The sequence below is a fragment of the Aquarana catesbeiana genome, linkage group LG01 (assembly GCF_042186555.1).
Source record: "Aquarana catesbeiana isolate 2022-GZ linkage group LG01, ASM4218655v1, whole genome shotgun sequence".
NCBI classification, from domain to species: domain Eukaryota; kingdom Metazoa; phylum Chordata; class Amphibia; order Anura; family Ranidae; genus Aquarana; species Aquarana catesbeiana.
The window spans coordinates 495,279,233-495,305,157 of NC_133324.1; the positions used below are offsets into that span (position 1 = coordinate 495,279,233).

At 43.6% G+C, this 25,925-nt stretch overlaps 1 protein-coding gene and 1 long non-coding RNA gene across 4 annotated transcripts in view; one reads left to right on the forward strand and one right to left on the reverse strand.

The window, feature by feature from the left end:
• Positions 1-3,881: 3,881 nt before the first annotated feature.
• On the reverse strand, positions 3,882-4,595 carry LOC141103063 (uncharacterized). Its single transcript, XR_012235240.1, has 2 exons — positions 4,365-4,595; positions 3,882-4,046 (listed from the first exon to the last, which is right to left on the reverse strand). It is a non-coding gene; the product is annotated as an uncharacterized lncRNA (long non-coding RNA).
• The window catches only part of GTPBP3 (GTP binding protein 3, mitochondrial), a 134,940-nt gene continuing 113,514 nt past the window's right edge, over positions 4,500-25,925 (forward strand). For 2 of the 3 annotated variants that reach the window (XM_073592205.1, XM_073592221.1), the window contains exons 1-2: positions 4,500-4,578; positions 8,227-8,301. In XM_073592205.1, coding sequence (XP_073448306.1) covers positions 8,261-8,301 — 41 coding nt within the window. In that variant the 5' untranslated portion in view covers positions 4,500-4,578; positions 8,227-8,260. The remainder of the gene's footprint in view (positions 4,579-8,226; positions 8,302-25,925) is intronic. The other variant, XM_073592212.1, reaches the window with a different exon arrangement.

Below are 25,925 nucleotides of genomic sequence, written 5' to 3' on the forward strand. Positions count from 1 at the left end.
ATGTTATTCTTGTTTAACTAGGTATTAGTGTAGCAATAGAAGATATCAGTGAGTGCTAGGGTTGCACCAATACAACTTTTTTAAGACCGAGTATAAAGTACCAATCCCCCCCCCACCCCAAGTACTCGCTGATACCAATTACCGATACTTTTTTTTTTAATGTCATGTGAAAGTGGCACTAATATGCAGCACTGATGAGGAGGCATGAATATGCAGCACTGATGGGCACTGATGAGGCGTGGTCTGTGTCAGTAGTTTTTTTTTTTTAAATTTTTTTTGTTATTTTTGTTTAGTGGAGTGGACAGTGTCAGTTTTTTTTATTACTTACATTTTTACAATTTAACCTTTAAATATTGTATTTATTACAATTCTTTCTTTATTTTTATCAGCCCTGTTGGGGGGCTTTGGTGAGATATCAGGGGTCTAAACAGGGATTTGGACCCCTGACATCTCCCTTTTGAGATAGGGAAAGGAGAAGGGACTGAGGACACAGATTTCCCAGTCCCATTTCTCAACAGCCTCAGCTGCACTGAAGATGAATGGACAGGAGACAGAGGCTCCTGTTCATTCATAAACTGGAGCAGAGTAAACATAGTATAAGATGCTCCGTGACAGTTATGAATGGACAGAGTCAGTGATCCCTGACTCTGTGCATTCAGCAAAGGAAGGAGCCAGTAAATGACAGATTTACCAGCTCCTACCTCCCCTCTCCATCGTGATAGATCCGGGATAAGGGGGACCAGAGGAGGACACGGAGAGAGCGAGGAGCACACAGGGGAGGCGGAGAAGGACCCAGAAGAGGACACAGGAGACAATCGGTGCGGCGGGGGGTTTACAAGCACCGATCTCCCTGTATAGCTTTCAATAAAGCAGCTCACAGCTGTGGGAGTGAAAGGAGAAGTGGCTGTCAGGTGCTTTATTGAAAGCTATACAGGGAAATTGGTGCTTGTAACTGCCCCCACGATCACCTGTGAGGCTGCCTGGTCCCCTTGCTATGCTGAGGATGCCTGGCCTGATACAACAGGTATCGGATGAAGCATCGAAGCATTTGCACGAGTACTCGTGCAAATGCTCCTATCGGTCCAACTCTAGTTTGTGCCCATTTTCCTAAGCCGGTTCTAGACTGTAAAGTGAAGGTGATCTGGTGGCCGTATAACTGCTGATCATTTTCAGTGCAGGAGGCATAGTTCTTGGGCTGCCTTGCTCTTACCAGGAGCCTGGAACCACAATGAAGGGCTTCAAAATGGCAAGTAGGAGCAGACAGAAACATCCATTCCTTGGATCTCCTATACACAGAATGAAACTGGAAGCAACAATGATTTAATCACTTCCAGTTTTAGAGATGGTATTCATTGGCTCATACAGCCAGGGAAGCATCTGAGTGGATCTCTGCTTGGTTAGATGCTTTGGAGGGCATGGGAGACACTGGGGTCTATTAACCAATGAAAGCAAAAAAAATAAATACAAGTAAAACAAAAAAATTAAAGTGTTACTAAACCCACAACAGTAAAATCAGTCTGTATATGTAGTAAAGCATGCTTGTTATACTCACTGTGGAACCTAAGGGGTTAATCCTCTGCATTGTGTAAAAAGGCTGTTTGATCCTGTATGCACAGATCCTCCCCTTCTTGCATTGTCCCCAAAACATCTCCGGATAAGACAGAGATAGTGGAGTCAGTCTGCACATGCTCAGTTTGGTGTGTATTGCTAGAGAGGTTTTTTTTCCCTTCGGGAGAGTTCATGTGAGCAGCACATGGCCGATCTGCACTATCCAGACAGAGGGTCAGGCATCCTTATAGTACATTTATGGGAGAATGAGAACTCATCCTACAAGCTTTAACCAGACACTGATAGAAGTCACAAGACTGCTATATACTGCTGATGAAAAAAGGTATTTAGCAGTTTATATTTACTAAAATAATTGCATTCCATGTTCTGTGGGAGATCAAATATAGTGAATGCAGGGTCCTGGGATTAGTAACACTTTAAATTACAACAAAATTTATTAAAAAAAAAAAGTAAACTGATATTGCACCACACATGTGAAGTATTGCTGTGACCGTCAGTGTGAGAGCAATAATTCTAGCACCAGAGCTCACAGTTAACTCTAAACTGATGAGCAGTAAAGGCTTTTAATTCATCGCATATGGAGATTTTTGGGTACCATTGTTTTTCTCAATATCCTAGGTGCACACCATTTTAAAGTGATACTAAAGTCTTGTTTGTTTTTGTTTAAAAATAACAAACATGTTATACTTACCTGCTCTGTGCAGTGGTTTTGTACAGAGCAGCCCTGATCCTCCTCTTTTTGGGTACCTCGCCGGTACTTCTGCCCCCCCCCCCCCTCTGCCGAGTACCCCCACAGCCAGCAGCTTGCTATGGGGGCAACCAAGCTGAGCCGCTGCTCTGTGTGTCCATTTAGACACGGAGCCGCAGCCCGGCCCCATCTCTCTCCTCATTGGCTGACTAACTTTGACTGACAGCAGAGCAGAGGGAGGCAATGGTGCCCGCTGCTGTCTCAGCTAATGAGGAGGGAGAGTCCCAGACAGCCGAGTCTCTTGTGCAACATCGCTGGATTGAGATGGGGCTTAGGTAACTATTAGGAGGGCTGCTGCACACAAAAGGTTTTTTTTAATCTTAATGCATAGAATGTATTAAGATAGAAAACCTTCTACCTTTAGAACCACTTCAGCCCTGGAAGGATTTGCCCCCTTCCTGACCAGGTCATTTTTTGCGATTCGGCACTGCGTCACTTTAACTGACAATTGCGCGGTCGTGCAACGTACCCAAACAAAATGTATGTCCTTCCCCCCCCCCCCCACAAATAGAGCTTTCTTTTGTTTGTATTTGATCACCTCTGCGGGTTTTATTTTTTGCGCTATAAACAAAAAAAGAGCGACAATTTTGAAAACAATCTCAACCAATCAGCAAAGAGAATATTGGACGAATGAGAAACTCGTGGACATCACTGGACAGAGCGGGACCTCAAGTAAGTGTTTAGGGAGGGGGGGGGAGCTGATGCACACAAAAAGGTTTTTATCTTAGAATGCATTAAGATAAAAAAAACCTTCTGTCTTTACAACTGGATGTAAACCACTCTCATCCTTTCTAAACTACTGCCATAGGGGTTATCTATAAGGATATACATGCCTCCTGCATGAATCCTTACCTGTCAAATGTCTCCCCTCTGTCTGTGATAAGGCCCAAAAAACTGCATATTCTATGGGTGGGTCTGTTGTCTGGAGCTCGGTGGGTGGAGTCGTGATGTCAGTACACTCCCCGCGTCAATATGCATTTTCTCCTGTGTATTGCTAACACTGAACTTCTTCTATGATCACTAACATCCAGTCAAAACCCAGAAAAGTCACCACATGACTTCAGCATGCCCAATTATGCTGAGGTGTGGAGCAGCCAATCCTGGGAGAGCTGGAGAAGAAAGGAGGAGGGATGTGAAGTACACAGAATGCCTCTCTCAGGCTTGTGCATGAAATATGTAAATCACCTGTCACTCACAGCAAGGGGGAGAAATTGACTCCTATTTCTCTGTCTGACCATTTTTAGCTCACTGAATAAAGATAAGAGGACTGCCCTGAGCTTGATTAACTCTTCGTGGCAAGACTGGGCACAGATGACATGAAATCCTATACTGTACAAAGTGCAAGCATTAAAAGAGAAAAAAAAAAATTGGGTTTACATCCACTTTAATTCTTGGCATATTTGGAATCTATTTACTCGGCACAACCCTCTCTTTTACATTTTACCAAAACACTGGGCATTATATTGTGTGTGTTTGTGGTGTATTTTTTTTCCTGAAAATATGTGTTTAATAAACAGTTGTGCAATTATCGTGCAACACAAAAAAAAAAAAAAAAAAAAATCAATCACAGCACAGGTCTTTTTATTCTACAGGTCTTTGGCTTTCAGAAAATATATTTTTTACGTGTACAAAAAAAAAAAATATATATTTATTGAAAAAAAATGCCTCTGTGTTGAAGTGGTGAACAAGTATGCCCAGCTTTAGGCTGTGGTTGTTAGACGTGCTGTTTCTAGAAAAGGAAAGACAGAAAAAAAAAAAAAAAACGACAGTTTATACACAGTTTATGCAACAATCTATAAAGCCATTATGCCTGCCTATAATCCTGCATATACAGTATAGCTTAGCTAGAATTTAATAGTTATACAATATATAGCTGTTTTCTAGGGACATACATGCACAGATATTTCAGTAAACAGTAAAAATGCAGTGAACTAGATTTTCGGTATATAATAAAAGAACAGTACTTCCCAACCCAAGAGAGATGAGTCCTGCACTATGTGTGGTGAGTGGAAGTGTTCAGAAGAGATTAGAGCAGCAAAGTACTTACCCTGATCCTGCTTTGATCACTGCAGCCAAATGCTTCTCACACCGCTTAGTAGGGCATGCTGTCAGACTGCAGCTGGTGGGAGGGAGGTCCTGTAAACCAGGAAGTGGCTGCAATGAATTATGGGATTTGTAGTAAGCACATGGAAGGAAGACTCTGATCATGTGCCTATAGTCCCTGGCTTGTTTCCTGCACAGAAGACTTGAGACACAAGCAAGTGAGTAGGAAATGCAGTCTTCAATAAATCATACAGATACAGTTTAGAGCACAACAAATGGCGGCTACTTATGTTTGTTTTACATGTATTTCAGTTCTTCTCTAAATGCAAAAACAAATATTTTAGGCTAAATCAACATCAGTATGAAATATGTTTTAGTGTGCATTGCTGTGCTGTACTGTTAGTAAACAGGCACTAATATCAGTGCAGCACAGCAACCCCTGGGGAAATACAAAACGTTTTACTTAGTTACGCTTTAAAAGCATAGTCTACCTTTTGCTAAAAAGTAATAAATGCACCCACAATATAAAAAATTATAAATGTGTATTTATTTGTTTTACTTTTATTTTAATTTTTTTATTTTGGAGCCTGCAAAGATCAGTGGATTGCTCCAGCCTTGGGTCTGTACAGGGGAGGAAGTAATGAATGAACCAACTACTGTATGTGCTTGGAGGTGTCACAGCACTGGTACTCCATTGAGATCTATGAGTCTTCGTGCTGTAGTGGCAGATGAGACATGTAATCTTCTATTGACTGATCTGAGTGGTTCTGTGAATGAATGACATGGATGTGTGGGTTGCTAGGACACAAGCAGCCATTCAGCACAGGCTCTGCTGACTACACATTGATATTCACATTTTGACTGGCAGTGACCAATAAACTGCATTAGTGCTGTACACTAGTATGCATGTAAACCTTAAAGCAGAGCTTCACTTAAAAGGAAAAGTTCTGCCCATCCTCCTCCTCCCCCTTCTCTACCACGATTGGCAGTTATTTTTTTATTCTATTTTTTTGGGAGCGTGTAGTCTTTTCTGACAGGTACCTGCTCCCACTTCTGCAATTGTCGCATAGGGGCAAACACATATACATACTGCTGTGTACGTGCCCAAAAACTAGATGCTATGTGCATCTGTACACAGCGCTTTTCATGCCCTAGGTAACACCCACATGATGTGATGGTGAGTTATCATATTTGAAAGAACTGGAATGAAAGGTCCGGGCTAAGGACTATAAAGCTGGGGAGGAAAAAGCTGGACGACCTTGGATGTCCTCCAGCCAAGTAATGAGATGAGCTCTATCTGACTTTGCTGCAGCTTTTAAAAGAGAAGTTCGGGAATGCAGAAAATAGAAATCCTACTCGCCTACATGGCTGCAGCACCGATCCCAGGTGCAACTGTCCCCCTCCGGCTCTACCCCTAGAACTGAGCAATCAAACTCCGCTGATCACTCAGTTCCCCCCCTTCGGTCTGAGCCAAGAGCTCTGACCGTTAGTCACAAGCTCTCTGCTCTGCCCATCCAGTGCTCAATAGAGCGCCGGGCTGTGGAGGGGGCTGGATTGAGGGGCTCGCTCAGGCTCTTAGCTGCCGGTTGAAAGCCTGGACCAGCTTGGATACGTCAGGGAACAGCGGGCTTTAGCTGTAAACAGGTCACAGGAGTGCATAACGAACTGCACTGCTGTGATCCATAGGAGAAGCTTAGCCAAAAAAAGCTTTTGTTATACTTTTCCTTTAATGCACATTGTGAAACTCTCACAGTGTGCAGTGAAATCAGTAAGTAATCTAAGTACAAAAGAGGAGCCTGAATAACCTTGCAAGACTGAAGGTACAGCTAGAATTCAGATTTAATATGCGAAAGCTTGTGTGTTAATGCCCACAAAGGTGTCAAGGAGTCCTTACATATTTTGTCTGTTTTTAAAGGAAAAGTATAGCCAAAGCTATTTTGACTATGCTTCTCCTATTGATCACAGGAGTGCAGTTCATTCTGCACTCCTGTGGCCCATTTTCAGCTGACAGCGGATTAATGTCCTTTAGCCGGTCCAGGCTTAGGAAAGATACAGATTTTACAGTTGGGATCCGTCAAAAAGCCTGGACTGGCAGCTGGCTCAGGCTCTCAGCAATACGCTGAGAGCCTGAGCCAGCCACTCCCACCCCCTCCACAGCCCAGTGAATGCTGGAGGGACAGAGCAGAGAGCCGGTGACTGACAGTCACCGGTTCTCTGCAGGCTGAAGACCAAGAACTGAGCGATCAGCTGTGTTTGAGTGCTCAGTTCTCTGTCTTAGAGGGGATGGGGGACAGCTACAGCTGGGATCGGCGCTGCAGCCATTTACGTGACTATGATTTTTTTTTTTTTTTTTTTAAAAGCCATCATTTTTGTTTAATTATTTTATTTTTCAATGCATTTTTTTTCTGCATAAGGTAGAACTCCCTGATCTGCATGTTACCAAGCTGCTGCTTCTGGATTTTTAGAGCCTCATGCACACTCTTCTGAATGTTTTTTCTCCTTGCAGGTGTAAAAAAACACACCTAAAGCTGCGTTTAGGTGCATCAAATGTTTCAACGTTCATTCATTTCGTAGGCCAGAATATTAATTTATTCTGGCAAGTGAAGTGAATAAACACTGAAGTACTGAATTTGCATAGCGTTTAGGCATGTTAAGCATTTTATTTGCCATAACGCTTCTTTCCTGAATGTGCATGTGATGGTTTTTTTTTGCCTGTAAACACCTATGTATGCATGGACACATAGGCTAATATGGAGGGGCATTTAGAGGCAAAAAAAAAGTCAAATGCCCTTGTAAACCCTTACACACCACTTTTACCTACAGGTAAGCTTACCTGTAGGTACTGGAAATATCTCCTAAACCGTACAGATATTTACCGTATACGATTGACCCGATGTCATTGGCACATGCGCACTGAAGAAAGGGCACGATCATGCCATGCCGCGACCGTCGGCTCCCTTAACACCGACCAGTCACAGAGCTGGAGTCCACAGCCCTGAAAGGAAGAGGGGTAAAGATGGACGTGGCCACCAGGGGGGACATTGCGGGCTTTGTTTGCAGGTAAGTGGCACATAATGGGCTAGTGTGCGATGCATACTAGCCCATTATGCTTTTACTTTGCAGGGAACAAAAGAAGAAGTAAAACTCATCAGGGTTTACTTCCTCTTTAAAAGTGGTGTTTCTGACACCCAATGTGTCCAAGCCTTGAGCACTTCTGTGTTCTTTTAATTCAGTACTCTGATGCACGGATAGATCTCCCTTCCTATCTCTATCCTCCATACCTCTTCTTTTGTCCCAAGCTTACAAAACAGAAATGTGAACCTGTGGATCAGGAGGGGGAGTGGGTTGTTTGCCAGATAGCAGCCAAAAAACTGCCATGCAGAGCTCCCGGCAAAAAATCCCTGGGGAGAACACTGTAATTGTAGTGATAATGTAGGGCCAGGTTCCCATCTATCTGTGGCTTTTTTTGTCTGTTTTTATGTAATTTTTTTTTTTTTTAATGTGTGTTGTAGCAAGTTTGCATTATTCTATTGGGAATTACAGCTCATGAAGAGGCACAGAAAATTAGACATGCTTCATTTTTCCCAACGCAGTGCAAAGCAGTGTACAGATAAGGCATCACTGGATTCGATGTATTTTTATGACGCGTGTTTTTGTGCATTCTGAAAAACACAAAGATGTGAACCAGGCCTTAGGTTAAATGCAGAGCTTTTCATTATCACTGCAAGCAATGTATGATCACTGTTGGATAACCTAGATATTTATTGCGTGGATGCTTTTTTTAAATAGATGTGAAACAAAAAAAGGAAGGGTTTTTTTACTAATTATTTGAAAGCTCATGACTGTTATTTCTTTTAAATTAATAGCAGATGGTCAGTAGTGACTGTTAAGCATTCAGCAATGTGGATTTTAAGAAGGTGTTTGAAGACATTTGCTTCAAGGTAAGTGTAATGCTGCCTTTTCGAAATCCAGAGATGGGACGTGTAGAATTACAAAGCAGGGTATGTTTGAGGATGAAACATGAGAATAGGGCCTGCTTGATAAAATCAATATAATACAAATAGGTCTTAGATACAGAAAATCTAATTTTATTCCAGCTTCTTTGGAACCCCGCAGTGCAGTTGGCTTTTTTTTGCTTACCATGTTTCCACCCAACTCTGCCATAGGGTATTTTGACCTGACAGGTTCACGTGTTGGCAGGTAAGTTATAATATTCTATGGCAGCCATTCCTAACCAGGGTTCCGTGTAACTCTAGGGTTCCTCCAGAGGTTGCAACAGGTTCTTTGAGCTGTGGCTGCTTGACCTCCCACCTTATGGTGCCTGTATAATTCTGGGTCCAGCATCACATGGCAGAGTTAGCGGCATACTGCAAAAATTGAAAGAGATAGTCCAGCCACTGCACACCTCACCTGGCCTGAGTGGTTAGCAGGTAAAAGCAGCCTCAGCTCAATTCATCCAAGCCAAATCCCCAACATGTTTCGCCCCACTCTAGGGCTTAATCATTCTCCATGGTTAAGACCCTAGATGGGGCGAAACATGTTGGGGACGTGGCCTGGATGAATCGAGCTGAGGCTGTTTATACCTACTAACCACTTTGGCCTGGTGAGTTGGGCAGCAGCCAAGGCTATCTCTTCCTATTTTTGCAGCATGCTCTGGGCTGGACAGACCTCCCCATAGCCTTTACCCTCATCAGTCAGCGGCATCCAACTCATTGGACCTTGAAATTCTGAGGGGGGACCCTTAAGCATTTATCATGGGTCACAGAGAGCCAGCGGCATGGCACCAGTGATCTTTTTAGCCATCTGTAAGGAAGACATTCTTCCCACTGACACCTGATGAATAAATTTTATCTGGGGTTCCCTAAGACCTGGAAATTATTTAAAGGGTTCTTTTGGTGTTAAAAGGTTGAGAAGGCTGACATACGGGAGCAACGTGCACAAGTCAAGAATAGGCAAGTTGTGCTACAAGTTGCTGTAGAAACTGATGGCCAAGTCATTGATACTATATGGGAGCCGCTGCCATTTCCATAGTTGTCAAAAGGACTGCACTGTAGGGTAGTGCTGGGAAACCCCAAATTTTGTCTGGGCAGGATAGTAAAATGCCTCTGTCTGCAAATGAACTTTTTACTTGTTTTTCCATTCTAAAAAACATCATCTGCCCTTTACAATTTCCACAGACATTAAGTCTTACCTTATCCAGCAGCTTTTTTCCAGCCAGGCAATAGTTACATGTCTGTCGCAAAAGCAGAAACCATCTAATAATTTTTCACGGCATAATTGGTCAGATAAGTTTGAAAACTTTGCCCTAATGCTTTTATGCCCCAGACATAAGCCAGTGGTGGCAATGCCATTATCCAACATCATCCTCTTCCCTCCTCCTTTCTTCCTTAATAGCGTAAGCACAAGCCCTCATGATGGAGATTGTGATGTCATCAGCCCAGCTCTCCTCCTCAGCCAGTCAGCCATTTATAGAATCCAAGGCTTCCCGTGAATGACTGACCAGCTCTCAGCCCAACTCGATTTTGTCCTGGTAATGGGAAGGGAAGTCACCATCCCACTTCCGGAACACAGTTCTTCTGTATACTGTATGTAGCTGAAGCTTTATACAGTCTATACAGCTTGGTCCAAACAAACTATTTAAACTTCACTAAATACTAGAGATCAGCTTTAATAGTAATGCAATGCGAAGAGACCTTCCAATGAGGGGAAAGCAAGTGTTAATCTCTATCCACCAAGGTCCTACTCTCCAGAGAGTCTGCTACTCCTTTTGTGTGGAATCAGAGGAAAACAAATTCAGATCATATCTCAGAAACATGCTGTCAGGACTTCCATGGCAGCTTTTGTTGATTCACACTGCTCTTCTGTAAAAGTGTCAGGATTCTGTAACAAGAACAACAATATTCTGCAGCCAAGTGAAGCACTAGCAGACCTGAGATTAAGGAATGCTCCACTTCTGTTATCTGTGACCTTTTCCTGGTTTGCAATATATTGTTGTTATTATGCTTGTTGCAAGATTCTGACAGTATAACTGAGTCTTGTAGGCTTTTTACTATAAGTAAAAATGTTCTTTAAAGCGGAACTCCCGAAATTACAGTACTTTCAAGAAAATGCTGGTTTTAAGGGTTACATCCAACATAGTGTATGCCATCTTAGGGAAGGCTCTCTTTCATTTACCTGCACCGAAAATACAGCTATTGGTTTACTTCCGGTGCACTGACATGATCTGTGCTACACAGATGATTTCAGCCACTCTGCCCGCTCTCCCCTTCGCTGTCCATTCACGGATCACTTTGAATGTTGTAAACAGGTTCACATAATACAAAGCCTTCCGTGACAGGGCAAGAGGAGAGGGTGGGTGGGGAGACCTGAAAATCCAGTGTTGGAGTGCCAGAAGCATAGGTATACTTAGAGATGGCAAGGCCTGAAAAAGAATCTTTTTTTTTTTTTTTTTCAATTCTTTTTTTAGAATGCATTAAGGTAAAAAAACCTTGAGGGTTTACAACTCCTTTAGACTTTAGGTGAAATCTTATTTTATTTTTTATTTTTTTTTATTCACTTTTTTTGCACTTTGCAAAAATATCCTGTAGTTTGGGAGTCTTTTTTTGTGACGTAAAACAGAACTACACTGCTTCTAAGCACTACAAACCAAAAACGCTATTTATTTTATTTTCTATATTCAACGAAGACTCGCCCATCCATGTCCCCATACTTGGTATAGACAGATGATTCATGCAGTATTTACCTTCTGGAATCTATCTGCCTTCAGCTCAGGCAGGTGAGCATGCTTGGCTGAGAAAACCCCTCCTCCCTTCCTGAAGACTCTTGGGATGTATGATATAATTTGCCTAGGCCTGGAACCAGGAAATTCTGAAAAATGTTCCCTCCCCCTTCTCCTACCTATTGTCATATGGGGGCCCAGGATCACCTCCAGACACTTGTAAAAGTGACAGAGTTTTGGTATTTGCAAACTGTACAGAAGATAAAACCGCTTACTTGCAGCACAACAAACACAAAGTAATATATATCTCTGGCTTACATGGCAAAAACAAGGTAATAGTGCACCACCACCATACTGGTCCCACATTGGAGGTTTTGGGGTTTCACGTTGGCTTCAGGGGTCCAGAGAGGAGGATTTCACAGCTCAGCAACCGTGGCTTGTTCCTAAGGTGAGTTCACCCTTTTCACTCAGGGGTCCAGCTCTGTCTCAGAGCCCAGATGCCGACTGTTTCCTCTTCCTTTTCTGGACTCTGAGGCCTCCGGGTTAACTTCTTTCTGGACCAAAGTCCCTGTAATCAGGGTTTGGAGGTTCTTCCCGCCCAAAACTCCTTGAACCTCCGAAATTCCAGGTCCCTAGTAAGGTCTTAGTATTGCAGAGAGTACTGAAAGTCAGTCCTGTCCTCTCCTGTCCCGGCTATCCCAGAACCCCTCACTCTGCATGGGTGAGAACCCCTGAATAGTCAACATTACCTCTAAATTGTCCCCCTTAAAGGGACCACAACCCAAGTAGTGGGGAAATATACCTGCCATTCAGTACCAGGAGGCATCCTGTAAACTGTCTTGCATAACCTTTGTAAAAATGATCTGTGTGCTTACCTATTTTTAATCCTCTCTGGTCCGGTCAAGTGGACCTGCACCTCTGGCTCTCCTGTGTCAGTGAGCCGCTGCTGAAGGAAAGAGGAGGGAGCGCTGACATCGGCTGTGCCATGGGAGCCTATAGGTGATGTCATGTATCCCAGAATTCCCAGCCATTGTATAGTGCTCCCTTACACTGAGGTACTGGAGCTGCACGATTCCATGACAGAACCAGGCGGGATTAAAAATAAGTACACAGATCTTTTTTATACAGAGTATGCAGGATAGGTAGGAAGCGGGGGAGGAAAAGTTTTTAAGAATAGTGTATTAGGGCCCTTTCACACGGGCTGTCCGATCAGGTCCGCCTGTCAGGTTTTCAGGCGGACCTGATCAGACCCTCTAGTCTCCCCTATGGAACGGCAAATATCGGCAGTGACATGTCCGCCGACATGCACCGCTATCCAATCCTGCAAAATCCACAGATGGTGGTTCTATTTTCCATCCCTCTGGTGGATTGGATACGATTTCCCCATAGAGGAGAGTGGGATGCTCTGCACAGTGAGCGGAGACAGACCTGCCATCCACCTGCTCAGCGGGAATCAGCGGAGTGGAGCGATCCCCCGCTGAGCAAACAGGTGTGAACGGGGCCTTAGGCTTTCCTTCTACTTTAAGTTGCTGAATAGCATAAGGTAGTGCTTGCATACCTTTTGGATTCTTTACTAGAATTTTTTAAAATATTAATTTAAAAAAACTGTTGTGGTAATGGGGTTTAGAAGAGAATATAGTAGTTACTGAAAGTTTGTTCAGTTTTGGCATTGTTTAAGTAGCATTTCAATATGTTTATGATCATTGGTTAAAAGAAATTGTGTTGACAATCATGTCGCTTACTGATGCTTACACACAAACTCAATTTCTAAATGACTTATGCAAAGTTTAATCTTAGTATTAAAAAGGCATTACCATTAAAGTAGATGCAAAAATAAATCTTTTACATGGTAATGCCATTTAATAGTTTTTTGTAAGCTGCAGCTTTCATTAAAGTAATACCTGGTCATCCTGCCACGTGTTCTTCAGGCACTTCCTGTTAGGGGGACAATGTTCTGTCCCTGTTTCCCATTTGCTCTCCTGCAGTTTCCTGCAGCTCTCCTGCTCTGACGGCAGTTGTAAATGCTGCCTACACACCCTGTGTGTGGCCAGTAGCAGCTTTCAGCAGCAGCTATCAGATTTGTACAAATCAATGCCCAAAGCTGGTGCTGCATGCATGTAACTGCAATGAGCTCCCAGCACAAACACAGGTTCACACATATGCAGCCCGATGGAAGAAGATCAATTTCAGTGAGGCTGCATATGTATGTACGTACACTTGTCATAAAGGGGTTATTACACGGTGCACCAATGATATAGCCCCACAGAGCTTTAGTTTTTTTTAAAGGGAGAGCACAGCAGAATCCGTTTACTATTAGGCTGTCTGTCTGCAATTGCATCTCTGTAAGGCCCTGTCTGAACAGAGCAGGCAGGGACTGTGTGCTGGGGAAATTGGTCACTCCCGTGACTCATTTGGTTGCGTAAATTTACTGGAGTTTGTGCTATTGAGCTCTCTATGACACTTTGCTACAATGTAAAGTTGTGAGTGTACAGCTTGTATAACAGTGTAAATTTGCTGTCCCCTCAAAATAACTAATCTCTAATCCGCTGGCAAGAAAAGGTGAGCACACCCCTAAGTGAAAATGTCCAAATTGGGCCCAATTAGCCATTTTTCCCACCCCGGTGTCATGTGACTCATTAGTGTTACAAGGTCACAAGTGTGAATGGGGAGCAGGTGTGTTAAATTTGGTGTTAACTCTCTCTGAGGATCTGAAAAAAATAATTGTTGCTCTACATAAAGATGGCCTAGGCTATAAGAAGATTGCCAAGACCCTGAAACTGAGCTGCAGCACGGTGGCCAAGACCAAACAGAGGTTTAACAGGACAGGTTCCACTCAGAACAGGCCTCGCCATGGTCAACCAAAGAAGTTGAATGCACGTGCTCAGCGTCATATCCAGAGGTTGTCTTTGGAAAATAGACGTATGAGTGCTGCCAGCATTGCTGCAGAGATTGAAGGGGTGGGGGGTCAGCTTGTCAGTGCTCAAGACATACGCTGCACACTGCATCAAATTGGTCTGCATGGCTGTCGTCCCAGAAGGAAGTCTCTTCTAAAGATGATGCACAAGAAAGCCCACAAACAGTTTGCTGAAGACAAGCAGACTAAGGACATGGATTACTGGAACCACGTCCTGTGGTCTGATGAGACCAAGATAAAAATATTGGATTCAGGTGGTGTCAAGTGTGTGTGGAGGCAACCAGGTGAGGAGTACAAAGACAAGTGTGTCTTGCCTACAATCAAGCATGGTGGTGGGAGTGTCATGGTCTAGGGCTGCATGAGTGCTGCCGGAACTGGGGGGCTACAGTTAATTGAGGGGAAATATGAATGCCAACATATACTGTGACATACTGAAGCAGAACATGATCCCCTCCCTTTGGAGACTGGGCCGCAGGGCAGTATTCCAACATAACGACCCCAAACACACCTCCAAGAGGAAGCTGAGGGCAAAGGTGATGGACTGGCCAAGCAGGTCTCCAGACCTAAACTCTATTGAGCATCTGTGGGGCATCCTCAAACAGAAGATGGAGGAGCGCAAGGTCTCTAACATCCACCAGCTTCGTGATGTCGTCATGGAGGAGTGGAAGAGGACTCCAGTGGCAACCTGTGAAGCTCTGGTGAACTTCATGCCCAAGAGGGTTAAGGCAGTGCTGGAAAATAATGGTGGCCACACAAAATATTGACACCTCGTGCCCAATTTGGACATTTTCACTTAGGGGTGGACTCACTTTTCCAGCGGTGTAGACATTAATGGCTGTGTTTAGAGTTATTTTGAGGGGACAGCAAATTTACACTGTTATACAAGCTGTACACTCACTACTTTACATTGTAGCAAAGTGTCATTTCTTCAGTGTTGTCACATGAAAAGATAGAATAAAATGTTTACAAAGATGTGAGGGGTGTACTCACTTTTGTGAGATAGCGTAACTGAGCAGAGGATAGCCTGGATAGATAGCCTGAGTAGAGAATAGCCTGAGGATAGCTTGGAAGGTAATGTAAGATGCAGCATAAAGCTCCATCTGCTGGCTGGAAATGATAATGCAGAATATAAATATGTATTATTTAAATTTTTCCTGACTAAAAGGATAATGTTATAGTCTTGGCCATAATAAAAAAAAAAGAAAAGAAATATTTAGAACAGAGAACGCATGCAGCCCCATTAGGGTTATTTCAGACTTTCTCTTCAAAGTTGCACTACAGATTGTTTAAATGTAATGTCAGATTGTTTGAATGTAATGTATGCCTAGGAGCAGGGGGAAATATAGGTTTCTGGCACTAATCCCTGTAATGTTTTATGGTAGGATGAAGGGCTGGGATTAAGGAAATGATGATTCAGTAGAAGGTTAAGGAAATATCTCTTTCAAGGCTTAAGGACATAGATAAGCATTTGAATGTGTAAATTCTACCAGTGGTAGATTAAACCTTTTTTGAGCTTAAGCTGCCCGGGGAATTGGAGTGATTTAACCCATTTTTTCCAGAGAGACTTTGGAAAACTTTTTATTACCATGAATTTCTGGCGTCTCGAGCAGCATTACAGTTAATGTAATCTTCAGACACTAATAGGAGCTGCTGAAGTATGTCAGGCCTGATTGACTTTCTTGAAAAAGTACTCTGTATAAGGTTGTATAACAGGAGACATATACTGTAGTAGCTCAAATAAATTGAATTCAACAAGGAATTGGACAGCTTGTAAAAAAAAAAAAACTATATGTGACGGCATTATATATTATATTCTGGGGTTCTCTGAGCAATGTATATAGTGTTTGTTAAAGGGAAACTATAGTCTTTTGCTGTTTTTTTTTTGCATATGCATGTGAAAATGAGCAACTTTACATCAATTCAAGCACTTGCTGTACAAGTGACTGTACATTTGATATTTATTTCCAGTGGCTTAGAACATGGAGTGTTATGTAAATTGCAACTAGAGCTTGGATGGTTGTATTGTGTCCCTCAGCTGCCTTATATACGCAAACTCTACCTACTGAATGAAACAATAACCACCAGTGTTTGCATTAGTGTCAGTGGGTGCATTAATAAACCCTCATTATTGGAGTCAATAGATTTTTTTCTGCCTGGAAACTCCCCTCAGTGTTAGCCATTGTGCCCATGCACACTATGGCTTTTTCAGGAGTTTACAGGCTTATGATATTACTCGTGTTTTTGAGAGGCGCTTTCGAGCAGAAAATTGCCTAAGTGCCCAAAAACGTGAAAAGAAGCTCGAAAATGCACATTAAAAAAAGGAAAAGTGAGCCGAGAGGGAGGGTTTGTGAAAAAAATGCTTCTGCTGCAAAAAGCACAAAGAAGCTTAATAAAAACGTGTAAAAGAGCAAATGCCTGTAAAAGCTTTTTTTTTTTTTTTTTGAGCTGCAGTGAGCATGAGCCCTTAGGCTCGATTCACATCTATGCATCTTGCTTTTGAGTGTTTCTGCAGTGCTTTTTGCGGTGCTTGCCGCCTTTTTGGACGCGCGAATTTGCCGCAATTTGCGCTCTTTTTTTACACGGGAAGCCGGCGGCGGCGTCCTCAATAACCAGCTGTCAGCGGGCTTCCCTGCTGACAGCTGAATGTAAAAGAAAAAAAACGAATTGCCTGCTAAAAAAAAATCCTGAAAAAAAACAGCGTGGGGGACCCCCCTCTAGGTCCATCCCAGGCCCTTGGATCTAGTATTGATTCGGAGGGGACACCCCACGCCAAAAATGGCGTGGGGTTCCCCCAAAATCCATACCAGACCCTTATCCGAGCATGCATCCCGGCAAGTCAGGAAAGGAAGGGGACGACTGAGCCCCCCCCCTCCTGAACCATACCAGACCGCATGCCCTCAACATGGGGGCGTGGGTGCTTTGGGGCAGGGGGGGCTCTGTTGATGGGGACCTCTTCCCCACAACCCTTACCCGGTGGTTGTCGGGGTCTGCGGCCGGGTGGCTTATCGGAATTTGGAAGCCCCCTTTAACAAGGGAGCCCCCGGATCCTGGTCCCCTCCCATGTGTATCGGGCACATTGTACCCCTACCCATTCACCAAAAAAAGAAGTGTAGTGTGAAAAAACACAATAGACAGTTTTTGACAAGTCTTTTATTAAAAATGTCTTCTTCCTCCTCCGGGCTTCTCCCGCTTCTTCCTCCGGTCTTTTTTCGCTCTTCTTCTTTCTCCTGTCTTCTTCTTTGTCCGGTGGTGTTCTTCCTCCGCCACCGCTCCCGTCGACGACCCTCCTCTAAAGCTGCGTCCTGCTGATCTGTCCACGCCTAAGCATTTCTTAGATAACGATGGGGGCGTGGCCATCGGATGATGTCACCCGGAGGCCCCACCCCCTTGTGACGTCACCGCCCAGGGCATGATGGGCCTGGGACTTAAAAAAATGGCGTGGGGTACCCCCCAAAATTCGTACCACAAGGGGGCTCCCAGATCCCAGCCCCCCCCCATGTGAATGGGTATTGGGTACATCGCACCCCTACCCTTTCACTCCAAAAAGCAGTGAATTTAAAAAAAAACTGTTTTTTGACAAGTCCTTTATTAAAAAAGAAGCCCAGAGCTGACTTTTCCCCGCGCTGTCTTCTCCCTCGCCGCCGGTTACCCGCTAAAAACAAAAAAAGGCCTTCTTCTAAGACTGTCTTCCTCTGTTGTGCTGTCGCCCGCTGTCTGGCATTATATAGCCATGGGGCGTGGTTATCCGATGATGTCACCCAGAGAGCCCCCTCCTTGTGATGACATGCCCCCAAGCACCCCCCCATGTTGAGGGTATGGGGCCTGGTATGGTTCAGGAGGGGGGGGCGATTGCCTGTCCCCTCCCTTTCCTGCCGGACTGCATGCTTGGATGAGGGTCTGGTATGGATTTTGGGGGGACCCATGCCATTTTTGAAAATAATTTGGTCCGATTCCATACTAGACCTTGAAGGGCCTGGCGTGGACCTGAGGGGGAGGGGGGCTGTTTTTTTTTGCAATTATTTTTTTTTTTTCTTACATTTAGCTGTCAGCGGATAGCCCTGCTGATAGCTGATGACTCATCGGTTGTTAAGGACGCGACGGCCTGCTTCCCAGCTTCCTCCTTAGCAACCAGCTATATACAGTGTTTTAAACAGAAAAATAAAAACTGCAAAACACATCAAAAATCACATCACAAACACAACACTACACATTTCTGGTGCAATTCCATTGAAGTTGATTACACACAAAACTCGGAAAAAAGTCCCCGACCCTTTCCAAAAATGCACTGGCCGCAAAACGCATAGATATGAACGTGTACCACGGGAAACCATGTTAATTTGACTGTAGTGCATTTCTGCAAACTACAAAACACACTAAAAAACACATGGGAGTGAACCTAGGGTAAGTAAATCAACCCTGGATTCTAGAGTCTGGGCTCTAGTGGGGCACTGTCAATTTGTAGTTTCATGTATAAAAACATACTTTTGCATTTAAACGCAGCATAGGGGTTCAATAGTTTCTTACCCACTCCTGCAAAGGTGCTTCTCTGTAGGGCTGGATCTTTCCGCCTGACAAAGGTAGCACTAGTGCAGTGTGCGGTGGTAGAACTACTCTCCAGTGAATACCCCACTTTAGTAACAATTATCTCTGTGAGATCTGAGTAGCAGCCACAGATGGTTTGTCAGTAAATTATAACTGCCTGGAGTTATTATCTTTCTCTTAACTTGGTGAGGTTAGCCATTTTACCAATCATCAAACTATTATATAAACTATTAATTTTTAAATCAATCCATCTTATGACATCCGAATGTATTACATTCTGATTGACATGTATGTAGCAAATCAATGCTAATGGTATTTGTTGTTAATTATTAAAACATATATTTTAGTAAAACATTAATACCATAGGCCTTTTCATGTTGTAGGCATTAATAATTTATATAAAACAAACATAGTCCTAATGTTAACAAAGATCTCTATGCATATATTTGGCTATTTTGTTACTACAGTAAGTTTTCTACATGTACCCATTGGGGCTGATTTACGGAGAAAAACTGGAGAGTACAAAATCTGATGCAGCCCTGCATAGAAACCAATCAGCTTGTTTAACTGAACAAGCTGAAGTTAGAAGCTGATTGGTTACCATGTACAGCTGCACCAGATTTTGTACTCTCCAGTTTTTCTCCGTAAATCAGCCCCAATGGGTACATGTAGAAAACTTACTGTAGTAACAAAACTCTCCAGTTTTAGTAAATCAACCATATTGTCTACAAAATTGCAGTTCTGTGAAAATCTGTTGGTTACACAGTTATCATTTTAAATGTAAAACATGTGCAATTAAAGTGCATGTACTAAAGCTTACAAACTGTTTTTATACTAGTGATGGTACACTAATTATTTTATCCAGTGGTCCCCAAACTTTTTTTTGGCACAGGGGACCTGCGTTGTGGAAGAAAATTGTGCCAAGGCCCAGTGTATGTGGGCTTTTGTGGGCAATTTGTGGGGGAAATGGCTGGTGTTAGCGCTTCAATCATCACGCGACCATGGTTGATATGGTGTCAGGATGATTGAAGCACATTATTTCTATTATTACACCCTGGTTAACATTGGTGCGTTTTGACATGCGATTTGACATGTCAAATCTGTGGCAATTTCCGGCAATGGCACCGTCCTAATCGGTGCGATGCTGCAACGATTTCAAAAAGTAGTTTCTGTACTACTTTTTTGTGATTTCGGGGTGCGATTTCCATTGACATCTGTGCAGAAACCCACACAGATGTCTGTGAAATCGGGACTGACGTGCGGGAGTTTAGCTGAACTTGCACGGCTTCATTCCCGCAGTTCAGCGTGAACCAAGGCTACAGTGTAATATAAAATGAAACAGTTCTAATTACCATAATGCAGAATCTGCCACCAGATGCAGAGTGTCACTTGCCACGTTGCCTGCCACCAGATGTGGTTTGTCACTTGCCACGTCGCCTGCCACCAGATGCAGCTTGTTACTTGGCACGTCGCCTGCCTCCAGATGCAGCTTATCACTTGGCACGTCGCCTGCCACCAGATGCAGCTTGTTACTTGGCACGTCGCCTGCCTCCAGATGCAGCTTATCACTTGGCACGTCGCCTGCCACCAGATGCAGCTTGTCACTTGGCACGTCGCCTGCCACCAGATGCAGCTTGTCACTTGGCACGTCGCCTGCCACCAGATGCAGCTTGTCACTTGGCACGTCGCCTGCCACCAGATGCAGCTTGTCACTAGGCACGTCACCTGCCACCAGATGCAGCTTGTCACTTGGCACGTCACCTGCCACCAGATGCAGCTTGTTACTTGGCATGATGCCTGCCACCAAATGCAGCTTGCCACTTGGCACGTCGCCTGCCACCAGATACAACTTGTCACTTGGCACGTCGCTTGCCACCAGATGCAGCTTGTCACTTGGCACGTCACCTGCCACCAGATGCAGCTTGTCACTTGACACGTCGCCTGCCACCAGATGCAGCTTGTCACTTGGCACGTCGCCTGCCACCAGGTGTGTATTGTCACCTGCTACCAGATGATCTCACCTCTGCTCCCCCGCCTCACCTCCAGCAGTATAGCAGCCCTGCTATGTCATCTCTCTGCACGCCTGCCACTGCCGCACGTCAGACAGTGCAGCTTTCGTGGCCCAGCTGCAAACAGGCCACGGCCCGGTAGCAGGCTGGGGCCCAGGTGTTGGGGGTCTCTGATTTTACCAATACAAAATGTGTTCTGTATTCTCACTAACATATTTTAAATTATTATGCAGAATTATTATTTATTTGTAGCACTCCAATTTTTGACAGTTATGTAGGTTAGTACGATTTTATTATAATATTGTTTCGAGGAGAAGTTATAATCAAAATATGACTAAACAGTAACCGTGTATATCCTATTGTTAGCAAATATTTTTGCAGGTTTGGTTCCATAAATGTTTGGGTTGGTGGGGAGGGGGAGCTGTGCCTTTAAAGTAGCCTATAGAGGATACAGTTTTTCTTCATTCAACCAGGGTTTGGAACGAAAAAAATATAAAAAACTATTCCCACATCCACTTGGCGAATCCTCCCCACTGAGTTATTGTATTTTGACAGTGCTGCTGTCTATAGCCGGATGTGTTGATAGAGCGGGGAAAATCTGACATTGCGGTTGTACAGAAGTTGATCAAGAGATCAACTTCTGTACAACTACCCTGCCGGTTCCTGCTGAGGCGGCCAAATTTTGTTCCGTGTATTCCGGCTTAACTCTGTAGCTGGCCAAGGTTTAAGCCATGGGTGTCCCTGCTAATGCCACCTGACTCAGCAAACTATGTTTGAGTAATTGAAGGAGCCAAATGGAAAAAGGTTGGCCAAATAATGACGTGAAGGCAATTTAGCTGCACTCACTGTTTGTGTATTCTTACAGCCATAAGTGGCAGCTGTCAGAATACAATAGCCGGTAGTGGAAGAGTCGGCCATCTGCAATGTTTAACATGGATGGAGAAATCTATGGAGTTGAGCCAAACTAGAGAAATCATCATGCTTGTGATGCAGGGTTTAAAGTGATGACGTTTAAAATAAAAATGAAAGGCTAAATATTTGTGTATAGATATAAAAACATTCTAAATACCTTTTCTCAGCTGCGTAATAACTGGGGAAGGAGAAACCAGCACACTGAGCTTCCCAGTGAATGGCTGTGCAGGGGCGTGTCAGAACAAGTCTGATCATTGGAGGAGAGCAGGCTGAGTTCCCAGCATAGCTAGAGAACTGACCACAATGTGCTCCCCTGCTTAGTGTGGTCAGTTTTCTAATAGGGAAGCAGAGGGACTGGCAGGAACACCAGGGATTTCACACAAAGAAATACTAAGAGAACAGGATACTTTCTTATACAAGTACATGGTACAGCAGGTACATATCAGAGAATATGAAATCTGAGGTAACATATAAAAACAGCTGGTGGGGAGGCAGTATAAGGCCTCCTCACTGCCTGTCAAATGCCATCTTATTCAAAGCATATTGCTCTTTAGAGGGCACCACATGTGTGTATCTGCTTCTTACAGTGTCCAAAATTAAAGCATATCTAAAACCAAAACAAACTTTTTAATATATCGCAGTTTACCAATCCTAAAATGTGGTGGATGCATCTTTTCTTTTTTTAGTCTTTTTTTCTTTTATTTTCACCTGGTGAACTGGCTAGTAACACACTTTCAATCTTAGGTTGTTTCCACTCTGGATAAAGGCGCAACAAAGACATCATTTGACATAGTTAAATTGATTGAAAAGTCTTGTTGTTTTTTAGTTACAAGTACCAAACATGTCATACTTACCTGCTCTGTGAAGTGGTTTTGTACAGGGCAGCCCAGATCCTCCTCTTCTCGGGTCCCCCTTCGGTGCTCCTGGCCGCTTTCTCCTGTTGAGTGCCCCTACAGGAAGCAGCTTGCTGTGGGGCACCCGAGCCGAGTCACAGCTCCCTGTGTCCATTCAGACACAGAGCTGCAGCTGGGCCCCACCCCATTTCAAACATCATTGGCCGACTGACTTTAATTGACAGCAGCGGGAGCCAATTGAGCTGTGCTGCTGTTGCAGCCAATGAGGAGGGGAGTCCCAGGCAGCCGAGACACTCGTGCAACATCGCTGGATCTAGATGGGGCTCAGGTAAGTATTAAGGGGGCTGCTGCACGCAGGTTTTTTATTTTAATGCATAGAATGCATTAAGATTAAAGAAAAAAAACTGCATTTACAACCCCTTTAATCTAAGGCAGTGGTTCTCAACCTATGGGTCAGTACCCCCTCGGGGGTCGAATGACGATTTGCCAGGGGTCACCGAATCCTGGGCTGTTCCTGAAGCCCGCACCACTCTCCCAGCCTTTTCGCGGTCGCCCAGCAAGGCTGTCCCTGGAGCCTGTGGCCGCTGAGCTGGGCTGTTCCTGGAGGCCACCCACTAAGCCTCTACGCAGCCACCCATTCAGTTCACGGCATGGTTGGGGGGCAGAGACTAGAGGCCAGCTGACTGGTGAGGAATGTGAAGTGGGAGAGGCTGAAGGAGACCCTATCTCCTGATGCCAGCATTGGTATCACTGCTACGAGACACCAAAAAGTCCAGCAGCACTGCCACTGATCCCCCCCCAGCACGGCCACTCATCCCAACTCCCTGCCAGCGCCGCCTCTCATCCCATCCCCCCCCCCCCCCCCCCACCAAGGAGTAAGACAAGGAATAAAAATAGAGAATACATAGATGGGAGAGGAAAAGAGGGGAGGGGGGGGGACAAAGAAAAAGGGAGAGAAAGAATAAGAGAAAGAACAAGAAAGACGGCTAGAGAGAGGGATGGGAGAAAAAAACAAGAAATTAGGATAGAGAGAGATAAAAGGGAAAGAAAGCAGAACAAAGAGAAAGAGTGGTACATCCTAAAATGTACCATAAAGGGTTTAATATTGTACAAGTTGAAGGGACTCAGGGAACGCTAAATGTCTGTGGGTTAGGGGCGCAAATTACTTGTATTGCCTTGCGTGCTGACAACCCAAGCTATGAAAATAATTTTACTGTTAGAAGGTGGGATTTTATGAGGGTGGGATAAAGGTTTTATATAAATGAGTAAAAGCTGACCATTGTAAGTAAGCACCCCTGTAAGTGCTAAATGGTTTGTCTCAACCCTCTAAGTACCACTTTTGCTGTCTAGCTTGGTCTGTTAAAGCAAGTTAAAAAATTTAAAAAAGTACTGGACAGATCACCAGGTGAAAATAACGAAAAAATGTCTAAGAAATACAGCCACCACATCTAAAAATGGGTAAGCTTCAATATAACACCTGTTTGCTTTTGGATTTAGATATGCTTTAAAGTGGTATTAAACCCAAAAGCAAACATTTATTATATTGCAGCTTATCAACTCTCAGATGTGATGGCTGTAATTAATTTTTTTTTCTTCTTTCTTTTCTTTATTTTCTAAAGCCAGTAAGTCTGTTGTTTTTCAAAAGATCAAGCTCTCCAGCAGAATGTGTTAGTTACAGAAATGAGATTTAAGACCAACAGGGGTGCTTACAATTATTAGCCTTTATATTTGTAAAAAAATGTATCCCAAAGATTTAATTTGTTAGTATATCTAAATCTGCCAGTACATCTAACATGCCCCTCCCCCCAGATTAACAATGCTGCTGTGCAAAGGTGCACCCTGTGCTCCTTCACCCAGAGCGAGGGCACTAATACAGGAGGTGTATTACTGGCCAGATCACCAGATGAAAACAATGGGAAAAAACTTAAAGAATGCAAACGAATGCAGCTACCACATCTAATCCTTGGTAAGCTGCAATATATTACATTTTTGGTTTGGGGTTTAATACCACTTTAGGTTCCATTTCTGACAGCCGATCTTAGGGTTTTCTAAAGCTGAATCCTTGTTGTTCCTTACAGAAGATGGCATATGAACTGCTTTTTTTAGGCTAGAGAAACTTGTACTGGCTATCCTATGTCCTTTAAAGTGGACCTGTACTTTTTGCATACTAAAGCATTGGTGGAGGGGGGTTATGGTATGGGCTTGTTTTTCAGGGGTCAGACTTGGCCTCTTAGTTCCAGTGAAGGGAACTCATAAGGCATCAGCATACCAAGACATTTTGGACAATTTCATGCTCCCAACTTTGTGGGAACAGTTTGGGGATGGCCCCTTCCTGTTCCAACATGACTGCACACCAGTGCACAAAGCAAGGTCCATAAAGACATGGATGAGGGAGTTTGAGGTGGAGGAACGTGACTGACCTGCACAGAGTCTCGATCTCAACCCGATAGAACATCTTTGGGATGAATTAGAGTGAAGACTGTGAGCCAGGCCTTCTCGTCCAACATCAGTGCCTGACCTCACAAATGTGCTTCTGGAAGAATAGTCAAAATTTCCCATAGATACTCTTAAACCTTGTGGAGAGCCTTCCCAGAGTTGAAGCTGTTATAGCTGCAAAGGGTGGGCCAACTCAATATTGAAAAAAGGAGGGGTGTGGAGGCGCCAACTGTGGTAGCTTGTTTATGCAAAAATAAAAGTTAGTGTAACAATTACACTTACTGGTTCGCAGGGTGGAGGTGTTTCTTTGAGATTTAAAAGTGTCCTGGGATGTGCTGTGATCTTGTTTCCGGCTCGGATTTCATTCCTTCAGGCGTCTGGGTGTGGAGTCTGTACACAGGCTGAACCACTGCATCCAGTGCATGGAAAGCTCCACGCTGACCACTCTGGAGTGCAGAAGAGGAAATGATGTCACTGATGCACGGCAAACGTCCAGGCTGGTGTTGGGGATAATGCAGGGATAGTACAGGCTACGCGCTCGGGGCTCACAGCTCCTTCTACTGGCCTTTTTGCTCCCTGGAGGAGAGCAGCTTGAATATATAGTGGAGGCAATTAGGTTAATTAGGTTAATTGGGTTAAGGTGTATGGGCTGGAGGTCTGTGGCTGTGGAACCACAACAGCCAGCAGACCCACAATCTTCCAAAAAGCACAAAAAAGTTGAAAGTAAAGTATGAAGAATTAAAAATATGATGAATTGGGGGTAAGTTTAATAAATATAAATATAAGGATAATAATAGTTAGTGGAATTAGAGTTAAAACATTTATTTAGAAGATGAAAAAATGTGGGAAAAAAAAAAAAATGAAATAAAAATAAATATAAACTAAAAAATAATAAAATGAAAAATAAAAATAAAAATGAGAAAAAAACAATGAAAAATAGAAATAAAATAAATAAATAAATAAAATAAATAAAAAAATAATAAAATAAAAATAAGTATAAAAATAAAAATAAATGTAAAATTAAAATAAAAAATAAAAAATGAGATTAAAAAGCACTGGGATACACATTATGAGGATGAGCTCAGGGGGACATGAGGGAAGGGGGGGTGGGGGGGGGGGGAAGGGGGTGAAGTTGTTATATAGAACGATGGAGTTGCTATCTGGGTCCATGAGGGGACAG